Source organism: Amphiprion ocellaris, chromosome 3 (assembly GCF_022539595.1).
Source record: "Amphiprion ocellaris isolate individual 3 ecotype Okinawa chromosome 3, ASM2253959v1, whole genome shotgun sequence".
Taxonomy (NCBI): domain Eukaryota; kingdom Metazoa; phylum Chordata; class Actinopteri; family Pomacentridae; genus Amphiprion; species Amphiprion ocellaris.
Genome location: NC_072768.1, coordinates 29,573,593 through 29,598,829, shown reverse-complemented (window position 1 = coordinate 29,598,829; position 25,237 = coordinate 29,573,593). Strand labels below are relative to the sequence as shown.

Here is a 25,237-nt window from a genome sequence, read left to right as displayed (position 1 = left end):
CTTCAGTTCTACTTGACAGTCTTATTGGTTTTAGCAGGTACAATGTTTTGTGTCGTTTTGCCAAGCGAAACCTGCCGAATGGTGGTACCAAACTGTAGCGTGCTTAGAGTTTCCACCACATCCTTGACGTCAGGACTCACGTTCACAAACACACAGCACTGCAAAGAAACAGGAAGACACAATGCAGTTCTGAACAAAACATACGTGATTACTTTTGCTGCATGTTTTTTATCAAACACTGTACACATGATTTTGCATGTGATGAGTATAAATGAAAAATGATAAGGTATAGATTTAGCGACCTGAAGGTAATAAATTCATTCATACAGATGTGCATTCATATCTTCAAACAAAACATTACAGAACTTTTAAGCATCAAAAGCGGTATTTCAAATGTGTCTGTCATGGACAATAACTTTATAAACAACTGTACCACCATATGTACAGGATATAAAACAGCATAAATGCAAAGATCTCACAGGAGAGAAGGAGTATAGAAGTGTGAAACTAGATGTAAAGTTGATAAAAATAATGTAACACTATTACAGTAAGCTCTATAGTGTACACCTGTTAAATATTCCACCTTTTATCACCTCTCAGTAATTGCATTACTTCTAATTTGAATGATAGGGTGCTTGTATTTTTAATATAGTAAATCTAAACTGCTGGTTTCTACTCTACACAAAAGCAGTCAATCCTCCTTGTCAATGAGGTTAACACATTTCTGCAGAGATGTTCTGCCTTTATTTGCAGATTTTTTTTTTCAGCTGCTCATTGTGAAGGGGATTGTCTTGCTCTACCTTTCTCTTTAAAATACACCAAAGGTATTCTTTTGGATTCAAGTGAAGTGACACACTTCATTAGGTCATAGCTTTTTCTTTTTTCTTCCTAAGAAACTTGTGTGATTGTGGCAGTGTGCTTTGGATTGTCATCATGCTGGAATAATCCTGGTCTGCCAAGCCTCTGCAGACTGGGAGTCATCTTGTCCATCAATGTTTTGGTATATTTACAGGCATTTATGATGCTATATGTACATACTATCTCTGCAACCCTATCTTATCAGACTCTCACCCTTATGCATCACAGATGAGACTGAATTTGTTGTGGTAGTCCTGGCAAGGTTCATGACAAACATGCTGAACCCCATCTGAGCAGAACAAAGAATGTGCTCCCAGTATTCATTAGGCTTCTTTTCGTCCTTCATCCTTTGGCAAAGTTTAATCTTGCAATTTTGTATGAAAAGCAGGCAAAAGTTTTCTTCTTGGAAAACCGTCCATAGAGGTTGTCATGCAATGTCCTTTACAATCTGAACTGTCAAGTCTGAAGCACTTCTCTGTTTGTTTTTCAGGGCTGGATTGATAGTCTGGTATCAATCCGATAGATCTGTCTGTGGCGTCCTTTTAGGAGGACAATCGCTGCAGCTCTGATTATTGGAACTGTGGCTCATTCTATACCTCATTACTACTGCAACTGTTTTGAGTTTTAGTTGGTCACGGATCTTCCTGCATACTTTTTCATCATTTGTTAGTTCCACTTGGAATTCTTTTCCATGTGGAGCCATGATGCCTAGATGTACATAGTACTTAATTAGTCCAAAGTTGAGAAAGGTCTGGTGGACAGCACATTTTATAAGCATGTCCATGTGGTCAGGCTAATTGGATATTGCAGATGTTCTCAACTGGGTTTCAGTGATCACAGGTGTATTTGCTTTTGTTGTACAGTTTCTTCTTCAGGGTCTGTATTTTCAACCTAGTCCTTCAAAAATATTTGGTTTTTATTTTTTTTTTTAAATAAGAGAACATATCCTACTGTTCAACTTACAAATAATGTAATTAGTAAGTTAATTCAGTAAAATTTGATTATTACAGGTTGTCACAATGGAATGGAATCCTAAAACCTGCAGATGGGTTTAAAAGTCATTTTATGTTTTAAAAACCTTCAAAATGATACTATATCAGCCAGAAAATATAAAAAGAATCATTGAATTTTCAACTGTCTTATGGTCTTGTATGTGTGATTTATGGCCCTGTTGGAAAATGTATTCAATTGTAGGCTTAAAACTGAGATATTTAAACAAAACCACTTTATTCTACATCTTTTTAAAAAATTGCCAAAATAAATTATGGTACCTTTCAAAACTGCTTGGGGGTTAAGCATTCAATCAGTGCAACATGAATGGAGCATGTCTCCACTACTCACCTTTGCGCATATATGCTAAATGTGCCAAACTGTCAAATAGTGCACCACCACCCATTAATCCTTCTTAATCTAATCCCTTTACACATTTCCTTTAGATGAAAGCTGGTTTGACAATATAGGACTTACATACTGGAAGACACACCTCAAATCTGAAATAGTTAACACCAACACAGGAAAACAGTAACTCAGTATGACGACTGCTATGTTGTATTCTGACAAGTCACACATTTTTTTTTTTTTAACAGTAACTGACTTAGAAATGTCAGCCAACACTGGTTGTTCATATAGAACAGGTAGGGTTGCAGCTACCAAACCCTTGAGTGTAGTGAATTGAAGCAAGGTGCATTTTATTGCTAATGAACTGAAGTTTTACATTTTCCACAAGAAGGAAAATGTTGTTTCTTCTTTCAAGCAGCACAGTCCCGCTTAGGAAAGTTCCTCTGTGGCAAAAGAAACCCAACTGAGCACTGTGTCAGTTTACCTTGGCGTCTCCGCTGAGGCAGGGCTGCAGGAGGTGGGTGAGTTTAGAGTTCCTGAATGGGATGTGGAGAGCATTACATTTCAGAGCTCCAAACACCTGTTGGAGAAACAACAGTAGTCTTTGACATCATAGAACACCTATTCACTATAACTGAAAATCTCAACAGATCATTGCGTAAAACTGACGTGATTCCCTTGTAGAATTTTTGATTTACATCCTGTGTTGAAATAAGAAAAAATTACATGCAAAGTCACTTTATTGTATTGTCTAAAAATAATGTCAGAAAACTGCAGATAAAAACAACAAAAAGTGGATTTTGGTCTGTCTGAAGAACAGTACAAGCTCAATTATATAAATTCCTAATGATGCTAAAAAGAGAGAATCATAAGTATCATAAGTTTGGTCAGTCTGGATAACAAGTTTTTTCTAAGAAAGTAAAAAAAAAAAAAAATAACCACAGAGAGTTAAGCTATTCTTGAAAATAAAGTCATTGTAAGAAAATAAAAACAGGACAGAGAAGCTTCATTAGTAACGTAATACCTGTAGACCTTATTGAGTACAGCAACTAATTTATTGGTTTTTTTTCTTTCAAAACACTGCATATCAGCTTTTTATTTCCAAAGCCATAGACAGCAGATCCACACTAGTATGGGGCTAAAACAGAGACAGTATAGGTTGTCATTGGAAAAAAGAATTTGTCATTGAAAATCACAAAAAAAACATATTCTAAATTATTTCTTTCCGTTTTGATGGAGTTTTTTGTATTTTAATGTGATTTTCATTTACAATTGTGTGAAATATGTCTGTGCTTTTAAACTCAAGGCCAAAAAAAAGAAGTACATGGACTTCACAGACAAAAGTCTTCTGCACAGTAAGTCCCAGCTGCGTACTTTTTTTGTGCTCACCCACTTCACCTCACTCTAACAGGGACAGCTGCTACTGAACATAGTGTCTGCTGCTCCCTGAGAAAAGAAAAATGTTTCTGCTTGTTCCTGTTCAGAGAAAAATAAGAATACAGATTTATAAATGTTAACTTGCTGTTGCTGGGAAGGTTCCTCTTATAATGTTACGGTTGTGGCTCTGGACTCTGAGAGTAACTTGTTTTTCTATAACAAACCAGATAAAACGTTAATGCCCTTGCCATGCCAAATATTTTTGATTTGATTTGATTTGATTTGATTACATTAATGTTTAGGCCGAGACTTACAAGAAATGTTTTAACTGCTACTGCTGTTAAAAAAGCACTTGATTTGTTTGAAGTGTTTGCAAACCAAATGTGACTGCATGTTTTTTCATATAGAAAAAGTGCAGAGTACACTACTTTTAAATTCATTATTTCATTTTCCGCATAACAATGCAATTAATCACAGAGAAGCATGTGATTAATTACAATTAAAAATTTTAGTCGTTACCCAGAACTAATTTTTATGTATTAATTGTTCCTGTAGACTACAAATTGTGAGAAGAAAACAAAGTTAACTGCACTTAAAAACTAAGAAAAATCTGGTCAAAATTTAACTGAATGACAAATTGGAATTTTCCAAAAATGCATAAAACTTAAACTGCAACTACTTAAAAACTGTGAAAGATAGCAAAGCATAGATTTAGACAGATAACATCCAAGCCTTGTGACCTGTTTACACTTTCAATGGCGTTTCTACTCCAAAATATGCCAGTGTTCCAAAAATAAAATAGATGGGTTTCTGCAGTTGTCCAGCTGACTTTCCATTAATTTCAATGGAGATTTTGGGAGAATTTTGTGAAAACCTTACGACAAATTGCTACCAAAAGTCATAGCACACCATTTTTAATTGACTGGCACATTTTGATGTATATTTATAGAGGTTTTCTCAAAGCTGTGAAATGAGTTATGGTGGCAAAAATCACATCTGAAGAATCTATACTAGGAATGAGTCAGAGGAACAATGATGAAAGTTCTTGAAATGTCTAATAATATTCTATTTCGTGCCTCTGCACACTCCTGCAAGCAGCATATACTTTCTGAGCATGCATACACAGAAAGAAAAATAAGAAAGGAAAAGTCAGTTAGTTCAGGAAAAGTTGTTTATAAGATTACCTATTTGAAGAAATTAAGATAGAATACATGTGTAATGCCTACACAAAGCAAAGTCCTAATGCATTTTTTGTTTTTCCAGATTGCATTAAAATAACTGAATGGATGATACACAGACTTCAAGAGCAACAAATCCTGTGAATCTGAAAAGCTGGAAATAGTGAATTTTTGCCATTTTGCATGATACTGGAGACTATGCAACAAATAGACAAACATTTTGAGCACTTTTCTAGCTTTGTCCATGTGAAGAAATGATGCAGCTTAGTTATTTAAGTCGAACTGACAGGAAACCCACCACGTGAAACCAGACATTTACACACTTTATGTAGATTGACTGAAATGGGGACAAAATCTAAAACTTTGTAATTGCTCCACCAGCAGGCCTAGTGTTCTAAAGCTTGACTTGAGGGCTGCCTGTATTACATGTGTAGAAAATGCTCAAAAACACAAATGTTTAGTCTTAAAATGGATCAGGGTGGGAAACCACAACCACCAGAGCAAGTGAGTCCCTGTGGATGAGTGTCACTGTGTCCTTGTACCTGTCCCAGTGCTGTCAAGGATTTATTTATGGCAGCCGCCTCCACCAGCCTCTGACCTTCAGCTTCTGTCTTGGAGATCCGTTCAGATCCAGCGAGGTCACATAATGTCAATGTACCTCGAGACGTCAGTCCAGACACCTCATCTGAGCCCTCTACCTCCAGTGCCACCATCAGGTGAGAGCGAGAGCTGGGAAAGACAGTAAGTAGAGTAACAACAAATGATCAACAAGAAAACATTCATTTTGGATTAATTATTCAAAACATGTTAATTAGAAACAGATCTGCAAAACCTCTGTATATTCATTTTGGTGGAGGCAATCTTTCTGTTCTTTTCTCCCATCTCCATGACACTGAGAATGTCAGTCTCAGTCTGGACTTGGACTTGAGTCAGTCCTGGGACAGACACTGCTTTCCCCTGGACTCTGATATCCAGCGAAGCACTGGGACTTTTGGTCAACAGGTCATTCAAAGTGTCGTTATAAATCTCTAGCATGGAAATCTGAAAAACAGTGCATTTAAGTAAATTTTTGGGTTGTGGTTATATTCAGTCCATAGAAATGAATCATATTTTTCTACTTTAAGTTGCAAAGTAAGACATGTAAAAGTTGCACAAAGTAAAAACTGTAGCCGTTAAACTGCCAGATAACATATTGGTTAAGCAGTTATATACACTACCGATCAAAAGGTTGGGGCCACGCAGACAATTTCACGTTTTACATGAAAACACACTTTTTTTCATGTGCTAACATAATTGCACAAGGGTTTTCCAATTATCAGTTACCCTTTCAACACGATTAGCTAACACAATGTAGCATTAGAACACAGGAGTGATGGTTGCTGGAAATGTTCCTCTGTACCCCTATGGAGATATTCCATTAAAAATCAGCTGTTTCCAGCTAGAATAGTCATTTACCACATTAACAATGTCTAGACTGTATTTCTGATTCATTTAATGTTATCTTCATTGAAGAAAATACTTTTCTTTCAAAAATGAGGGTACGCACACACACACACAGACACACACACACACACAGTGGTGGAAATTCAAATATTTTATTTTTTCACAACTTTATATGTCTACCTTTATTTTTGAGTCACAGACTTTTCAATCTCTGTTTGCAGCCCTATATTATATGAACACACTCTCACCTTTGTGCTGCACTGTAAGGACCAGTCCTGGCCAGGTTCATACCAAACATGCTGGACCTCATCTAAGCCAAACAATTTATAGTGGTCTCATCAGACCAAAGAATGTACTGCAAATATTCTTCAGGAATCATTTTATGTTCTCTAGAGAGGTATAGTTTTGCCGTTTAGCATGTTAGGGGCAGTTCTTTGCATTCCATCAATAGAGAGTTAGGGTTATGGTGCATTGTAGGTGAGTCATGTGTCTTTTGTATGTAAAAACTATCACAGTTTTGGCAAATTTAAACTAGTAGTAACTAGTATTTTTCATTGGAGCGCCAAAAGCAAACAAAAAAAAGAAACAACAACAAACTGCTTGCTGGGGCTTGGTTTATCATTATCGTTAATTTGACTGGCCTGAGAGAAAAGTTCAGATTTGGGTGAGCTATGAGTTTTCTGCCAAAGTTGGTCAAATTTCACCACAGATGATTTGGATCTCATGGTTTTTACAGTCAGCTGTCATAAAACTTATTTATGACTAAGTCAACAGTCATACCTTCAGAGTGTAGGACACCTTCTCTTTTCCTGCACAAATGTGTAGCAGCTCTCGTATCGACCTGATAAAAACAAACACATTACTGCCAGCCTGTAGTATCTCTCACTGTTAGCAGACTGGGGGTAACAGGAGACTGTGTTGAGCCAAGTTTTCTTTTACTGTTGTTAATCTCCTCGTTGACAGGAAATTTGACCTACCTGTAAACTGATCCTCTATTGTCACTGCTGAACTGTTGCTTCTCCTAATCATGTATTGATGAACAGTTGTCAGGTGACATGTTACATAATGAGACATACTGCGTCCCATTTTGCCCATGACAGCAATTCATGTCCCAGGCAGGTAGATAAGCAACTGCAGAGGGGTGTTAGTCAAGAGAAGCTTTAGGCTTTCTGGATTGACTGGATTGTAGAATATTTAAATACTACTGTAATGATACTAAATCTGCACTGAGTTTGAAGCTTGAAAAGTTATTAGCATATACACTCCCCTCCAAAAGTATTTTGCACAAATAATTTGATAACTGGCCATTTTCCCATTCATCAACACTAAATAAACCACAACAACAAAGCAAAGGCAGTGACTTCTAAAGTTCTGTCAGAACAACCGTTGGGTTCTTTGTCACTTTCCTGACCTCAATTTGGTTGGATGGACAACTGTATGAAGTATGAAGTATGCATGTATCCTGGTGGGTGGCAGGGTGATATGGTGGTTGGCTCAGTCGCCTCACAGCTACAAGATCCTGGATTTGCTTGTTTCCCGGCTTGGGATCTTTCTGTGTGGAGTTTGCATGTTCTCTCTGTGACTGTGTTAGTTCTCATCCTCTCACAGTCCAAAAACATACTGAGGTTAATGATTGGTAACTCTAAATTGTCCATAGGTGTGAATGTGAGTATGATTATTTGTCTCTATGTAGCCCTGTGATAGACTGATGACCTGTTCAGGGTGAACCTTGCCTTCACCCTAAGTCAGTCCCCATTCTCATGGCTTGGTTTTTGTCCTGGACATCTGCTCAGCCACAAGAACTCCTTGGTCTTTCTGTGATCATGTAATTTTTTTATTTTTAGAATAAACCCTTAACTCTTGATTTTGGCAAACTGATATATGTATTTTTTTGCTTTTCATTAGTCTCATTATTATCTATTTTACTTGCAAGGTCATCCATTTACTCCTAATATTGACAGATAACTCCACCTCAGTATAAATGGCCACTCTCAGATATCAGTTCTGAGCCATGAACATTTTTAAAAATATAAAACTGACCTGATGTTGACTCCAGGGTTTTCCTTGCTGCCCATCATGGTGTATGTCTTGCCTGAGCCAGTTTGTCCATAGGCCAGTATACAGACATTATAGCCATCCACACAGGACGTTATAACTGGTAGAGTTCCAGTAAACACATCCTCCTGCAGATAGGGAGAAGAAAAAGGGAAATAATCAAAAGGATTTTCAAAAATCTAACACACAATGAGAAGAAGAACACTGATATACACTACCAGTCAAAAGTTTGCACACACTTTCTCATTCAAATGAATGACAAGTGTGTTGTCATTCAAATGAATGAGAAAATATGTGCAAATTTTTGACCGGTAGTGTAGAGACAGGTGACAAAATAAAGGAAAAATCTGAATAAATGAGTGGAGAAATAACAAAAGCATATGCTTCCATGCAGATGCACTGCGTGGTATGATAAAGCTAATAACATCCAATCATGCTCTGAGGCATGTAAAAAAAAAAATGCTGAGTAGGCACAGTTGATTATGACTTTTGTATTAAGATGGGAAGAGGAACAGATCTAAGTAGCTTTGAAAGATAATTCATTAGTTGGGAATTAATGAGAGAAGCTCCAGTCACAAAGTTTACAAGTTAAAGTTGAGTAGTGCACAAACCAAGGACTGTGAATTACAGAGTTGTGGAGTGCAGATCTGGACTTTTGACCTCTATAGTTAGTGGAGTCCTGTCTGTCTCTTATGTTGTTATTTGCTAACATGGTTTGTATCCTTTTGTTTCATTTGAAGGAAGGATCACTGCAAATCAATACAAAGTTGTGCTGAGTGATCACCTTTAGCCATTGATGAAACTTTTCTATCCTGATGGGAGTGCTCTGTTCCAGGATGACAATACACCCATCCATAAGTTGTGTTTTATGAGTATGAAAATTATATAAATCATATACTATGGCCCTCACATTCTCCAGACCTCAAACCAGTTGGACACCTATGAGAGATTATGGATATACTTGTCAGACAGCGCTCTCCACCACTATCATGAAAAACCAAATGAGGGAATATTATTTGGAAGAATGGTTGTCCCTTATTCTAGTAGAACTCAAAAAACTTATCAATGCCAAGGTGTAGTAAAGCTGTTCTGGTAGCATGCGGTGGTCCAACGTCTCACTAGACTCTTTATTATGTTTCTCTCAATTTGTCAGCAATCTGTACTGCTAGATGTGATGTTCAAACATGTCTTCAACCATTTAAAATGATCAAGGGTTGATGTTGAGAAAGAGACATCATGTCACTTTATGTGGCAGTATACAAATGAATTAAATACCATTCAGCTTTAATGTATGGAAGGTTAAAGCTTGTTAAGACTCAGATCTAGACACAGCCCAGACGCCTGTAAGGCACACAGCTTGTTAAGACTCAAAGCTCATTAACATCAATAGCTGGCCTTTCATAAAAGCAAATTAACACAATGGTGGTATTTACCATTATACAGAATTACATTTAACTGTAAGCTTTCTGGCAATTAGCTTAGACACATTAATACAAGCAAACAAAGTAGAATACCCCTGTTTCCAGTGTTGGTGCAAATCTAAATAACCTCTCTAAACAATCTCTCAAATGCAGAAGTGCCCAAAATCCATAGCAGTCATTGCATAGCAGTGAAGACAAAGTGCCTTTTGTTAAGTTCTGTGGCGTGTTTGTGAGTAGGTAAGTTAGGTTGTGGGGTTTTTTTTTTCTCTTTTTCCCTGTTTGCAGGTTACGCCCGGCGGGAGTTTCCAGGTGCACCTGTGGCTCCTTACAATCAGCAGTGATAGTTAAAAACTGAGCCAGCCTGATCATTGTTGACAGTGTGCAGTGTTGGTGTCTCATGTTCTACTAAAAGCCAAGAGTGTGGTACTTTGACTCTGGATCGGCTTTGCTTTTAAGAAGCTCATTTTGAGTTGAATTTTGGTTTTGTTATGTATTATAAATAATTTGTTGCTACATGATCAGTTTTCCTTCCTCTTTACCATTTTTTTTATTATTATTATACAGTCATGGAAAACATTATTAGACCACCCTTGTTTTCTTCAATTTGTTGTTCATTTTAATGCCTGTTACAACTAAAGGCATATTTGTTTGGACAAATATAATGACAACAACAAAAACAGCTCATAAGAGTTTGATTTAAGAGCTGATATCTCACCACTTTCCGTGGTTTTCTTGGTAATAACCAAAATCACTTAAGTTCTTACATCAATAGCTACAGCATTGTACTGCCAAAAACAATGCTTTTAGGCATTCAGTGTTTTCTTTTCTGTCTGTTTTAGTCACATGATACACACAGGAGTTGGCACTTGATTGCATAACCCTTGTTTTTGAGGACTGCAGCCATGCATCTTTACATGCTCTCCACCAGCTTCTGACATTGTTCGGCTGTCACAACTGCTCACTCCCGTTGCACAAATGTGTATTTGTTACTCCCTTCACCCCCTAGCTCTCGGGGACGTAGCACTTTTGTTGGTATAAAAGAAATAAAACTAGTTTCAAATAAAAACAGAAACATACATTAATGCTAGCGTTTTGTAATGTTTTTCAGTTTTAATGATGATCTCAGTTTAGTTTGTCTGCTAATTAACACAAAAAACAGTGTGATGGTGCTACATAAAAAGGCAGAGGATTGGCAATGTTATTTCATTTCATCCTGAGGAAAAGTAAAATGCCAAAATGTAAAAGAAATAAATTAAATTGTTGTTGAGATGTGAGGTTGATATTGATACTTTAACGACCGATATCAACCTCACATCAAAGAAAAGCTCCTCCATGAGGCATCGACAAAAGCAGAAGGATTCAACATGAGGAGACTGAGACACTAAAGCCGAAATTTTGAGACAAGGTTCTCATATCTAATAAAACACTTCTTATTTTTCCATGTCATACAGTTTTGTTTGTTTTTTGATTGTGTGTTTTTGAATATTTTAATGAACTATTGGGAAGTCGGGTAAGACTCCTCATTTTCACATGGCATTTACTTAAAAACTGAAATATTTGAAATATATATATATATATATATATATATATATATATATATATATATATATATATATATATATATATATATATATATATATATATATATAAAAATAAAAACAGAGGTGTTTAAAAATGGTTTTCTGCACAACATGAGTTTGTGTGTTTAGAAGAGCTGAAGTAGTCCAAGTAAACCATTACCTGTGTACTGCTGGGAGAGTACACTTTGTCAAACTGGAACTTCTTTCTGTTTCCTTTCTGGATGACTACCACTTCCTGGTCATCAGTTTTCTCCAGACAGCTGGAGGCCAAGCTCTTCCTGCAGCGGCAGAACACCCGAATGTTTCCCTGCAGCTCCAATAGCTTGTTGTATAGGCTCTTCCTCTCCACCACCTCCTTCCTGTAAAGGCATCGCAGTTCCTCCGTCTCCTTTGTTGCCTCCTGTTCTACTTGGGCCAGCTTCCCAACTGTGTCATAAAACTGCCCCAGTTGATTCTTAATGTCAGCCAGAGCTTGGTGAGCAGTTGATCGAAGCTGCTTGTTTGAGATGTTGAGTTCTCGAGTCAGCCGGCTCACCTTGCAGAGTTGGCTGGGGTCCACAGCAGGCTTAGGGATGGTTTTGTCTGGTGGGACAGCCGGAGTTCGGCGATTCAGGAGGGTTCGGATTTTCTCTCGTGCCTCTTGCTGATCAGCCTCCAGCTCAGCCAGCTTCTGGTTCAAGTGCTGGACAACGTCAGTCAGGTAACGGACCTCCCCTGTCAGGTAACTGTTCCTCTGGAAGAGATTTTCCACCTCCTTCTCTTTAGTCTGGAGCTTGTGCCTCATATCTTCGATGACACGGTCCCTATCCAGAAGGGCTCTGTTGGGTAAATGTAAGGCATACGGTGATTAATTCAATGGAGTCACTCTTGCTTGAAGATCATGTTGCTTTCACATATGCAGCTCATGACGGGTGACAAGCGTTGCAATGCACCATAAAAGAATAAGTATACGATGAACAATACCAAACACCTAACTAAGTTACACGCAAATTGCTCATTCCTCTAAATCATTGCCCTATTGACTTTTTTCACTGATACAATGTTGATGTGACTGTTTCCACGACTAGAAAAGCATTGGAGCCAGTAAGAACTTTGGAAGTGAGACATAACTTAGAAAACTTGGTAAAGAATTTTCTTTCTTTACAAAGAAAGAAAATTGGCCTCAAAATTAGCACCAGTAGTGGATGAAAATGATTCATCTGAACAAGTTATAGGAAGTCAACTCATAGAAATAACAACTAATAAATGTACATTTACATATCTGACTCTAGCATATACTACCATGGCTTCAGTGTGGACTGAAAATTACATAGACTGGATGGATATATCAATCATAATTAACCAGTTAAGATGAAATGAACAGTACACTAAGTCAGCCCCGAATACCAGTTTTCCCAGATTGTGTTAGCAGGTTTGGCTCTTATAGAGGCAAATGGTTTGACACATATGACAGAGCCAGAAAAATGTGTGTGTATAAGGTCAAACTTTAGCTTGATTCTGTCAAGATAAAGTTGGCAGCATGAGAAATGAAACAGTGCCAGCAGTAGCCAACAACTCCAAATATTCTACACATATTACCCATACCATCCAGCACAATAATATATGCTAACATACAGATGGAAACTTTGAGATCAAAGCACAGCTGCAAATTGAATATGGTGTAAAAATTAAAAGCTAAAGTTAATCCATTGGCACTCACAAAACACTCATTTTCTGTCCTCTAGTGGTAAAGATCTATACTCTGCAACAAAAGTGAGTAAGCCCGTGAGTAATATATTTTTTTAAATGATTCAACCTCTCCAAAATTGCATTATTAATTCAGTGGAACAATAGAGTATTTCATCTTATGAAGAATTAAAAACAAAAACCTTACAAGACCATATTGAATCAAGAAAAGCACTCAGAGAGAGCAGTACTTCGCCAAGGCTGCTCAGTTGTATCATTTCCGATGGATAAGTCCCGATAAGTCCGCAGTGTTCAATTTTGTAGTAAGATCGCGATCATGTGATCATCAGCAGGAAGCTAACATAGTGTTCACTTGTAGTCATAGTTACAATGACGCAGTGCTGCTATCTCGCAATGATACAGAAATATTTAACAAATCTGTGGATCCAGACTATAAGCCTCATCACTGTCAAAATTTAATCACTTGGTCCTTGTGTCATTTCTGACCTTCCCTGAAAATTTTAACCAAATCCGTTAGTCCATGTTTGAGTAATGTTGCAAATAGTCAGACAGACAAACAGACAGACAGACAAACGTACGTCAATCATCATATAAATATAAGCCTCAGAGTAGAAACTCAGTGCAAAAGAAAATACACTTGTGATCTCTGACACACAAGTTAGAAAACTACAATCTCTGAAGCAAAATTGAACATATCTCTGATTTCCAATTAGCCTGATTGCATTTGCATGGTTATAAACCGACATGTGAACACCAGAACTTTCTCAGTTTTGAACTTATCGGCTGCTTCTCTCTCTATGTCTGCATTTTGGGTCTACATGGAAAAAACTTGCCAGAAGATTTTTTTTAAAAAATGAAAGTGACAATTAACAAAGATGGATAACACAGGAAGATTGGTGTGACCAACTAAAAATCTTTCAAAATGCAGTTAAAGCAGTAATTAGGAGGTATAGAACGAGCCATAATCACAGTGCTCTACTTTCCTAATCTAGCTTTAAAAACAGGCTGCAGTTATTTCAGATTCAGTATTGAGTTCATCAGTGGACATCTGAATTTCTGTGAAAGCTCAGACAGTTTGAAGGATCGTGCAAAACACTGACCTCTATGGACAGCATCCAAGAAAAAAGAACATTGCTTGCTCATTGCTACAAAACAGCAAGATTAAATTATTTCTCAAAGTTCTAAAGCTGTTGAGGAGCTGGCATTAGGAAATGGCCCCAACATGTTTGGCACGAATCTGGTCAGTGAATGCCTAGTTCTGACAGTGAACCACAGAGGTAAAAGTGTGATGATGTGCGGTTGCATGAGTCCAAAAATTGTTCAGTAGATAACATTTATTGATGACACCATGACTGCTTGTGGATACGTCAAAATACTGTCTGACAAGATGACTCCCAGTATGCAGAAGTTTGACAAACCAGGAATATTCCAGCATGATAACAACCCAAGGCACACTGCCAAAATCACACAAGAGTTTCTATGGAGGAAAAAAGTGAAGATTATGACCTTACAAGGTATGTGTACTGACCTGAATCTAATTTAACGCCTTGATGGTATTTTAAACAGAAAGGTACAGCAACACAACTTCAGCAAAGAGTAGCTTAAAAATTGTCTATATTAATAAAGATGAACCTGTGAACTAGTTAAAAAATAAAAGACTTGAATCTCAATAATGAAACGTGTACTGACTTTATCTGCATTAAGTACCTACTGTGGGCCCCATGAGTTTTTCATTTTACATGGGAAATAATACCCTACTGGTAAATTTAGAAGTTACGCAATTAGTGTAAGATACCATTTTGAATCAGCTGACACTTAGTTTATATTGCACAGGGGTGCATTGATTTCTGTTGTAAGCTGTAAGAACAATAAAGTTGGTTTTCATGTGTCGTTTATTGTCATGTATTTAGTTCTGATAATATTTGCTGACCTGAAGGAGTTGAGGTCAGTGTAGCTTTGATCTCCACTTGGAGAGGCTTGCAGGAGGATTTCTCCAAACATGGTGAGGTACACAGAGATGACTTCTTCAGGGTCGTAGTTGCACTGTCTGAGAGCTGCTGTGATCTCCTTCTGGTCCACCAGGCCTGGCAGGGCGAACTGCAACACAAAAAATCTGAATGCTCTCTAGTTTTCTCAAGAAAACTTACTACACTTGCAGTGTGTTTCTTCCCCGCTGGTTTACATTCACACAATTCATCAAATACATTTCTTATAAATCAGTAAATGAAGCAGTTCTCGGATTATTTAACAGTTTCTGAAATTGCGCACAGGGCTGCACAGTGGCTTGGTAGATAGCACTTTTGCCTTGCAGCGAGAAGATCCCCAGTTCACATCCTGTGTTTCCCGGGATCTTTCTGCATGGAGTTTGCATGTTCTCCCTGTGCATGCATGGGTTTTTTCTGGGTACTACAGCTTCCTCCAACAGTCCAAAAATATACTGAGGTTGACTGGTGATTCTAAATTGCCCAGAGGTGGGACTGTGAGTGTGACTGTTTGTATATGTAGCCTGGCGGCCTGTCCAGGGTGTCCCCTGCCTTCGACCCAAGCCAGCTGGGATAGACTCCAGCTCCCCCGCGACCCTAATGAGGATAAAGTGGTGTATAGATAATGAATGGATGGATGGATGGATGAAAGTGTGCACAATTATCCCAGTGTTTTGTCACTGTTTCATGCAAGTGCTCTGAGCAGCTGTTGCTGTGTGACTGTGCATGATGGACTGTTTCAGAAATTAGGCAAAGTGGAATGGCATTTTTTGAAATTATCTTACTCAATTGGAAGTAATTTTGATTTGATATTGTTTGAAAAGAATGAGAAGAACTCTTGCACACTATTCTGGTTACTGCTAACTGTAACTGTAACTTTTGCCAGCCAGCAGGCAGATGGGTCCCTCCACCTAAAGAGCCGGGTTCTGCTCGAGTTTTCTTCCCTGTTAAAAGGGTGTTTTTCTTGCCACTGTCGCCTTAGGGCTTGCTCTGGGGGTTCAGGCATATGGGTTCTGTAAAGCGTCTTGAGACAATTTGACCTGTAATTGGCACTATATAAATTAAACTCAATTGAATTAAAATTGAATTGCATTGCTAAAACATACTGCACATTGGACTACAATGTTTATCTGACCTTCATCTTCGAATGAAGGTGTGCAGGAGTTCTTGACATTGTTTTCTATTTGCAACTGTCACTTATTTAGGTGTGAAGACATTGTTTTTCAGAATTAAATGATGCTTTAATCAGTGACTGCAGTCTGTTTTTAAGATACTGACATATACAACCAATTTGATTTTATTTATAAAGGAAAGTGTTGCTACCTTTCACAATTTCAATAAAGTGTTATCAAAAAGAGCTGTGTCATAGTCTTCCTCACCATGACTCGCTGAACTCGAACTTTGACAAACTCGACATCCATCTCCCACTGCAGTGGCAGTAGCAGCCAGACGCCTGACTGAGGGTCCCAGAACCTGCAGGTATTCACCCTTTCCTGGAAAACATCATAATGTAGTGGAGGAGCAGAGCAGAGGAAGAACTTAAATCTTTCAAATAAAGCAAACTGAACTAAAAACAAATGTAGCGCGATGGAAACCACTGAAGACAAACCATAGAATTAAAACAGTTTAGCCTCTTTTGCTACATGACTGGGCTGCACAGTGGCTCAGTGGCTAGTACCGTCATCTGGCAGCTAGAAGATCCCCAGTTTGTGTCCCCGCCTTCCTGGGATCTTTCTGCATGGAGTTTGCATGCTCTCCCTGTGCATGTGTGGGTTTTCTCCAGGTTCTCCGGCTTCCTCCCACACTCCAAAGACAGAGGTTAATTGATAACTCTAAATTGTCCGTAGGTGTGAGTGTGAGTGAGTGTGATTTGAGTGTTTGTCGCTATATGTAGCCCTGTGACAGACTGGTGACCTGTGCAGGTGTCCTCTGTCTTCACCCTATGTCAGCTGAGATAGATTCCAGCCCCCCATGAACCTAGTGAGGATTAAATGGTGTATAGATAATGGATGGATGGTACATGGCTACTGAGGTGCCAGAATTTGCAGTCATATAATTCTACACATGGTAGCTCAAGCTGTAACTTTGGCATAACCTTTTGTTAACCCTGCTAGCAAGACTCTACAGAGCCATGTCTATGTCTGAGGGTCAGTACACCATTTTAATCCAGACAAAAATACGTGTATTGCATGGATTGCAGTAATATTCCTGACATGGTATGGTCTTCATAAAATGAACTGTACAGACTTTGGGGATGCCTTGGTTTTCTTACAGCAACAGCAATGGGTCAGTTTTCACTTATCTCTGCATCTACAAGATGAAATGGCTGAAAGTTTGTAGAGACGCACCAGCAGGCAGACATTTGTGGTTCAAAGTAAAATGTCTCAAAACTGCTGTGTGGACAGCCATTTAATTTGGTACAATTTAGAGCTGCAACCGCTACTGCATCACAATTTCAGTTTGTCTTTGTTTTGTCTGTCCTTACTCTTATCTTACCTCAAACATGTAGGTCATGACTGTTCCTTTGCCTTGGATGTAGATGCTGCCAGTTCGGTCATCCTCCCTGACTGCTGACTGGCTGATGGCCAAAGTTTGAAGCTGACTAGAGCCCTAAATAAGAAAAAAGATTTATTTTTTTCAAAAGCTATTAAATTTTTTACCCAGCAGTGTGCTCTGCCCAACACTGCTGACAAATCTCCCTCTTCTTAAACAAGATTTCCTGATAAATTATTATCAAACAAATTTTTAACATCTTGATATGATTTATGAGAAAAAAAAGAGGGCAAGTGAGGGGTCCTGGATTTTGTGGTTCTTCAAAGTTTTTTTTTAAATTTCTGAAACTAATTACCAACACACATACCTCATTGTTGGTGGTGATGAAGCGTCCCTGATTGTACCACTCTTTTGGAAAAAGTTGTAGGTTCTGGAAGACAGAGCAAGAACAAGATGTCACATGTGTGAAATAAACCAGATTATACGCATAAAATGTCGAGACAAAGATAGAGGTGAGCTTTGACCATCAGCTACCTCAACCAGTCAACAAGCTATAAATGACGCAAATTACATTTCCTAATTTTCTCTTTCCTTTTGGTTCCTAAAGTTGCTTCATGTTGTGATCTAAATTTTGTACAGAATATGAATTTGGAGACTTTTATTTAGAGCATTTATGACGCAAAAATGATAGATTTTTCTGTTTGTGAATCATTAATACTTTAGATTACAGCCTACAAAATGAAGTGCAATTACACCATTACAGTGTAATCTTTGGTGTACCAGTACAGGCTGTATCAGTACATATATGCTGGTACTGAAGAAGATCTGAAAATATGAAATAAGGGGATAACAATTTTGGTAAGTATTTTGTACAGATTGTATTGTTTTATTACAGGGTATGTATGTTTTTAATTGCCCCCTGGGGACAAATAAAGTTTTCTGAATCTGAATCTACTGTTGTATGTTTTACTGTAGGGGCAAGACAGTCTGGTTTGTAGGCTTCTGCACACTTCCTCCAAACCAGTAAGTTGGCTGGACTGGGCATCAAATGAAAATTGGATTCATCACTGAAGAGAACCATAACCCAATCATCAACAGTTCAATCCTTGTGATCCCAGCAAAGAGTAACCAGCCTTTCCTCTGCCTTTCGTTGATGAAGGGCTTCTTCTGCGCCCTGTGTGACTTCAGGCCAGCTTCAAGACGCTGGTTTTAAACTGTCCTCATCGAACAAGTCACGTTTCTCGACATTGGCCACTCATTTTTAAGGTCCCTGGAAGTCTGACGACAATTCCTGACACAGGAACAGACGAGTGCACAGTCATCTCATGAGGTAGAAAGATGTTTCCTGCTGTGACCAGCTAGCAATTTGGTAGTACCATGTTTGGCTTGTTTTTTCTTGGTGTAATGAACGGCTGTCTTGGAGATCTTCAGGTTTTTCGCTACCTGTCACTCACTTATGCCAATTTCCAGCAGGGCCAAGATGGCTGCCTTTGTGGCTTCACATAATTCTTTTGTTTTAGGCATCATATGAGAGCTGACACCTTCTGAGTTGTGCTACAGCTTGAATGTAAGCAGAAAACCACTCCAGGCCTTTGCATGTGCAGTGCTGCTTATGACATGAAATGGCCTCTTATATACCCTGGGAACACAATTAAGCGTAAGCATCTCAAATATGACATAAAGTATTATGTAATCAGCTGCATTTTTTTTTGTCGTGTTCATTGTATTCTTCGTGTAATATACCTTTATTAGTAGCAGGCATTAAAATGAACAAGAAATTGAAGAAAACAAGGGTGATCTAATCATTTTTTCCATGACATTTTTCAGACATTTTTGATAATACTATGGGGAATGTAAAAATAAATGGTTAAACAGAACCGAGGTGGCTTTGCACTTAATGCTTTAAATTCAGCAATCTGTAATGCATTGTTATTTGTAATACTTGTGTTTAGGTCAGTGTTTCCTACCTGGGACTCATCAACATAAACTCTGTTCCCATGGTGGCTGAAGCAGCTGTAGAGTGTCCCGTTGTTGTGGAGGAAACTCTCAAAATCCAGAGACACTTCCTCACCCTCTGACACAGTTTCCTGCCAACATCATTTGCAGCATAATCAGGTTAGAGAAAATGTACAACTAATGTCTGACATTTTTACCACTGTAACCAACCACTGTTCACAATCTCCACTGTACGTATAACTATCCCAGAGTAAGGGAAAAGTTATATACAAAGCTTTTGTCATGGACCTAAAATGCAATGATAACTGAGCAATATCCCAGTTTCTGGAGGATGAGAAGTACAAAATAATAAACAAAGCTTTTATACTTCAGCCATTATGGGGTTATAAACTGATATATTAGCGCGTTATTTAGATGGATCACCTACAAAATAGAGATAGGCCTTAAATGCTATTTACTGCACTGTTCATATCTTTTGTGCCTCATTTCAATCTGCAATCCTTAATTGAAAATTGACTTTGTTTATCAAAATATAGGTAACACACATGTTGAGTCGGTGCCACAGAACAAATGAAGAATAAATCTCAAATTAACTTTTAGTTATTCAGAAATGTACCGATCTTTGTTTAAGAGTGTTGTTTTATACATTATTAATATACAGTATTGTGCCAAAATTCAGCTAGTTCCAGCGTCCAACCAGAATAATAAAGAACTGTGTTGAGCCACAAGAAGAACAAAGAGTCCTGCAACAGATGCACAGTAGTTACCAACAGAGCCCTGGTCTCTACATCATTGAGTCTGTCTCAGATTACATGAAGAGACAGAGAACAGTGAGACAGACTAAATCCAGAGAAGAATTTAGTCACATTCTCCAAGATGCTGAACAACTTTCTTGCAAAGCAGCCTGACTGTGTGCAAGTTTATCCAGGAGGCTCTGAGTCTCTTTCAAAGGTAGAGGGTAATCACTCTATATATTGATTCAATTTAGTTTTTTTCCTCTTAAATGCACTTGGCATGAAGTTAAATAAAACCATTGCCTATTTATGTCATTCTTTTGAAAACATACTCAACTTGGAGTGACTTAACCTTTTGTACAGTGATATATTTCATCGTATGTTTCAGTAAGAGTGGACAGCAAATACAAAAATCTGTTTAAAATATCATTTAAATACACATTTCAAACAGAATTTAAAATTTCTGTCAACAGACATTGTAGTCTTCTATTAACACAACACCGATATAACGAGTTGGATGAATCAGGTTACCTAACTGAAAGTTGTAGATGGTGATATAACCAGTCATGTAATGGATACCAGGACAGGTAGGTTACTGATATGAAAAAAAGCTGCTCACATTCATGGCTGGAATCAGGTTTAGTTGCAGAGTTTGTTGTTGATTTACGTTGCTCTCCTCACTCTTCACAGACAGAATGTCCACAGTGTGATTGTCAGGTTTGGTTGTCTTCACATCTGCCTGGAACATACAGAAACTATGTTTGAAGTTCCCAGCTAAGCAGGGAATGTTCCCACATCATCATTAACATTACCTACAAGTTTTAATAATGTTTTAAACTTTTAATCTTATGTTCAAAGAATGTTTTAAGGATATTTATCATTTGCAATGATCCATTTCAGTGTTGTGCATCTTCAAGGCAGGCTGAAGTTCTCTAAAGACATTCTTAAAAAGTTCCTCTTCAAGCATTTTCCTAATGCTGCATTGAAAAAGTTCATCCTTAGCTATTATGTAGCATTCTGGGCATGCTTAATGGAAGAATGTTCTATAATGTGTTACCTTAGCAACTCGCAAAACATCGTCAGAGTAGCCTACTGCAAGTAAAATGTTCTCCTGTGAACGTTACACCAATGTTTCATAAAAACATTCTGTCATCTGAGGCATCAATCTTGAAAACATTTTTTGAATGCTTGTTTAGGAATGTTCTTGTTTGCTTGCAGGTTGTGTTCTTATAATGTTAGAAGTTACCTAAGACTAAACTAGAATAGTCTTATCTTCATAAAGGTAGAATAACTCTGAGAAGGATACAACTACCCTATTTTTAACACCTTGGCAACTAACTCTACTTCCTGCTGAAAACATGACTAGAACTTTAGTAGAACGTTTCTAGAACAAAAAAAAAATAGTCTTGGTCTGTCCTTCAGTCTAGACATTGTATCCCATCATAGAATTCAACTAAATGATGTTTCCTGAGCTGAACAGTTGTTCCACCTGCAGGGCGTCCTGGCTCCATTCCGCAGGTGTGGAGGCTCGGCTGGCTCCAGGTTGAGCGTCCTCGACCTCCAGCCTCTCCGGCCGCAGTTCTTCGCTGACGGATGCTCCGCTGCCCATTCCGACACCCACAGATAGACTCACTGAACACTCGGAGAGAGAGATGGCAGGACATCGGCAGGGCAGGTGAGAATAGGTCATCTGACACCTGGTTGCTTAAGTTTCCTGTTATTGTTTTCCACCACACCCAGCGGCTGTGATGTGTCATCACTGATGAGAGGGAGGCGTCCAGAGAAAAATATGGAGTCCAGCATCGTTTTTCATCAATTAGCCTATACACTGAATCAGCATTGATTTAAGTGACGTCCGATTGCCTTCACCGAGAGCCATTACTGCCAACATGAATCATAAATCGGAGGTCCATCTGTAGATCATGTGAATGAATGATGGAGCCTGCGGACACAGAGGCCGCACTCTCAGAACTCCAGGACCCTATGGTTTGTTCGTCTGCTGAGTTGGATGCCAAAGGAAGTAGCAGTATTTCTCTCCATGATGGACGACAGTCACAAAATGAGTACTGATTGTGAATCCTTCAATTGTTTAACATTATAAACATTTCTGATGTCTTCATTCAGGGCTGCCAACTGGTGACCAGACCTTAGAGTGAGATTTGGTTTGTGCTGGATGCTGACGGGGGGTCTAGGGGCCCTCTCCCAGAAAATTTTGAAAATTATTGATCCCATTTCCTGCATTCTGGTGTATTTTAAGAGCGTTTTGCCTGTTAAAATCTTATTGAAGCATGGCTGTACTAAAGACCACAAACCACTCACACATGTCAGAGCTCCCCCCTCTGGCTCAGCACCTGTCCCCCCCTGATCCTCCTTTCCTTTCTCCCTCTCCTTCTGTTCCCCTCCTACCCTCTCTCTCCTCCCCACTCACTCTTCCTCTGGCACCACTCCTCCGCGGCTGCATCTCATTTACTAAGTGCAAGACTGTAGCCAGGCTGACAAAGAGTCAGAGCTCTGTTGAAACTTGTATTCCTTTAGCTTTGAGCAGTAACAACTTCATGAGCTTCTTAACAAATAAAATTATTACGATTAGAGAAAAAATTAATCTGGCCCTTCCTGCAAATGTCACAGATGTATCATCGATTACAGATACTTTAGAATTGGCTGTAAGACCAGATGGATATTTAGAATTTTTCACCCCCATACATCTCTCTGAACTCATTTCAATAGTTTCTACATCCAAACCATCAACATGTCTTTTAGATCCTATCCCAACTAGACTGTTCAAGGAGGCTTTACCTTTAATTAATTCCTCAATGTTAGATCTGATTAATCTCTCTCTAGTAACAGGTTATGTACCACAGGCTTTTAAGGTTGCTGTAATCAAACCTTTACTTAAAAAGCCCACTCTAGATCCAGATGTTTTAGCCAACTATAGACCAATTTCCAACCTCCCATTTCTCTCTAAAATTCTGGAAAGAACAGTTGCAAATCAATTATATGAACATTTACAAAGGAATAGCCTGTTTGAAGAGTTTCAGTCAGGCTTCAGAGTGCATCATAGCACAGAAACAGCTCTGGTGAAAGTTACTAATGACCTTCTCATAGCGTCAGATAATGGACTGGTCTCTATACTTATTCTGTTGGACCTTAGTGCAGCATTCGATACAATCGACCACAAACTTTTATTACAGCGACTAGAACATTCTATTGGCATTAAAGGGACAGCACTGGACTGGTTTAAATCCTACTTATCAGACAGGTTCCAGTTTGTGCATGTCAACAATGACTCTTCTGAGCATACTAGGGTTAATCATGGAGTTCCTCAGGGTTCTGTCTTAGGACCAATACTGTTCACATTATACATGCTTCCCTTAGGCAACATTATTAGGAAGCACTGTATTAATTTCCATTGTTATGCTGACGACACTCAATTGTATTTATCTATGAAGCCAAATGAAACTAATCAGCTAGCTAGACTGCAAGATTGTCTTAAGGACATAAAGACCTGGATGACCTATAATTTCTTACTACTAAATTCAGACAAGACTGAAGTCATTGTATTTGGCCCCAAACATCTTAGAGAATTGCTTTCAAAGCATATAGTTACTCTGGATGGCATTACATTGGCCTCCAGTACTACTGTGAGGAACCTCGGTGTTATCTTTGACCAGGACATGTCCTTTAACTCGCACATAAAAGAAATCTGTAGGACTTCCTTTTTCCACCTGAGAAATATTGTGAAAATCAGGAACATCCTGTCTCAGAGTGATGCAGAAAAACTAGTCCATGCATTTGTTACTTCTAGGCTTGACTACTGTAATTCCTTATTATCAGGTTGTCCCAATAGCTCTCTGAAACATCTACAGCTGATCCAAAACGCTGCAGCCAGAGTACTGACGGGAGTTAGCAAGAGAGATCATATTTCTCCTATACTGGTTTCTCTTCATTGGCTCCCTGTTAAATCTAGAATAGAATTCAAAATCCTTCTTCTGACATATAAAGCTCTTAATAACAAATGTCCATCATATCTTAAAGACCTGATAGTACCATATTACCCTAGCAGAACTCTTCGCTCTCAGACTGCAGGCTTACTTGTTGTTCCTAGAATCTCTAAAAGTAGAATGGGAGGCAGAGCCTTCAGTTATCAGGCACCTCTCCTGTGGAACCAGCTCCCAGTTTGGGTTCGGGAGGCGGACACCCTCTCTATTTTTAAGACCAGGCTTAAAACCTTCCTTTTCGACAAAGCTTATAGTTAGGGCTGACTGGGTGACCCTGACGGGGTGAGCTGGTGTTTTCATTTGCACAACTGACTTCCCCTCTTGACGTCCCTTTAGTTTGCCCCTAGTTATGCTGCTATAGGCCTAGGCTGCTGGGGAACCTCTCTGGATGCACTGAGCCCTTCTCTAACTACCTATGTATTTACTATATATACCATTATTGCATTACATTCACTCTGTTTCTTTCTGTGTCCTTTCTCCGAGTGTCCCTGGTCCCAGAGCTGGATGCTGGATGCTTCAGATGTGTGGCTGTGTTTTATGGTCCTTGTGTCCCACCCCCCCACCTCTCTATCTCTACCCCTCTATCTGTATCCCTCTATCTCTACCTCTCTACCTCTTCTGTCCCTCTCAACCCACCCGGCCAGCAGGCAGATGGGTCCCCCCACATTAGAGCCGGGTTCTGCTCGAGGTTTTTTTCCCTGTTAAAAGGGTGTTTTCCTTGCCACTGTCGCCTTTTGGCTTGCTCTGGGGGTCAGGCATATGGGTTCTGTAAAGCGTCTCGAGACAATTTGACTGTAATTGGCGCTATATAAATAAAATTGAATTGAACTGAATTGAATTTGCAGGATCCGAGACAGCTGCGGGTCAGACACCTGCCTCATCAGCCTCTCCATAAAAGACTGGTTTCTCCTCCCACTCCCTGGCAGATCGTAAACGCAGCTCACGCAGTTAGTACTTCTAGGCTCTGTATATTTCGTATCTCTTTGATTCAGGCTCACCTAATATCTCTGTCTGCTCCGCTTGCAGTTCCGCTGACCGCTCTGTCAGGATCCTGCTACAGCTCTGATTGGACCAGCCGCCTGCTGGTCAATCCGCCTGCTACCTGCCCGGTTCTGTTGGGCCAAACGCCGACCCGCCT

The 25,237-nt window shown here is 38.9% G+C and overlaps 1 protein-coding gene across 2 annotated transcripts; it reads right to left on the bottom strand.

Annotated features, from left to right (window-relative positions):
- Positions 1–8: 8 nt before the first annotated feature.
- LOC111575652 (uncharacterized) lies at positions 9–25,237 on the bottom strand. 2 transcript variants are annotated; one of them, XM_055009423.1, is made up of 14 exons: positions 25,098–25,237; positions 20,721–20,840; positions 19,379–19,498; positions 17,779–17,841; positions 17,415–17,528; positions 16,298–16,411; positions 14,867–15,033; positions 11,411–12,068; positions 8,235–8,377; positions 6,975–7,035; positions 5,584–5,792; positions 5,294–5,480; positions 2,681–2,776; positions 9–158 (listed from the first exon to the last, which is right to left on the bottom strand). In XM_055009423.1, exons 2-14 carry the CDS (start codon positions 20,724–20,726, stop codon positions 9–11), a joined length of 2,088 nt encoding a protein of 695 aa, XP_054865398.1. In that variant the 5' UTR covers positions 20,727–20,840; positions 25,098–25,237. The 2 variants fall into 2 exon arrangements, with proteins under 2 accessions (XP_054865398.1, XP_023136683.2); XM_023280915.3 differs by lacking the exon at positions 25,098–25,237 and adding an exon at positions 21,591–21,845.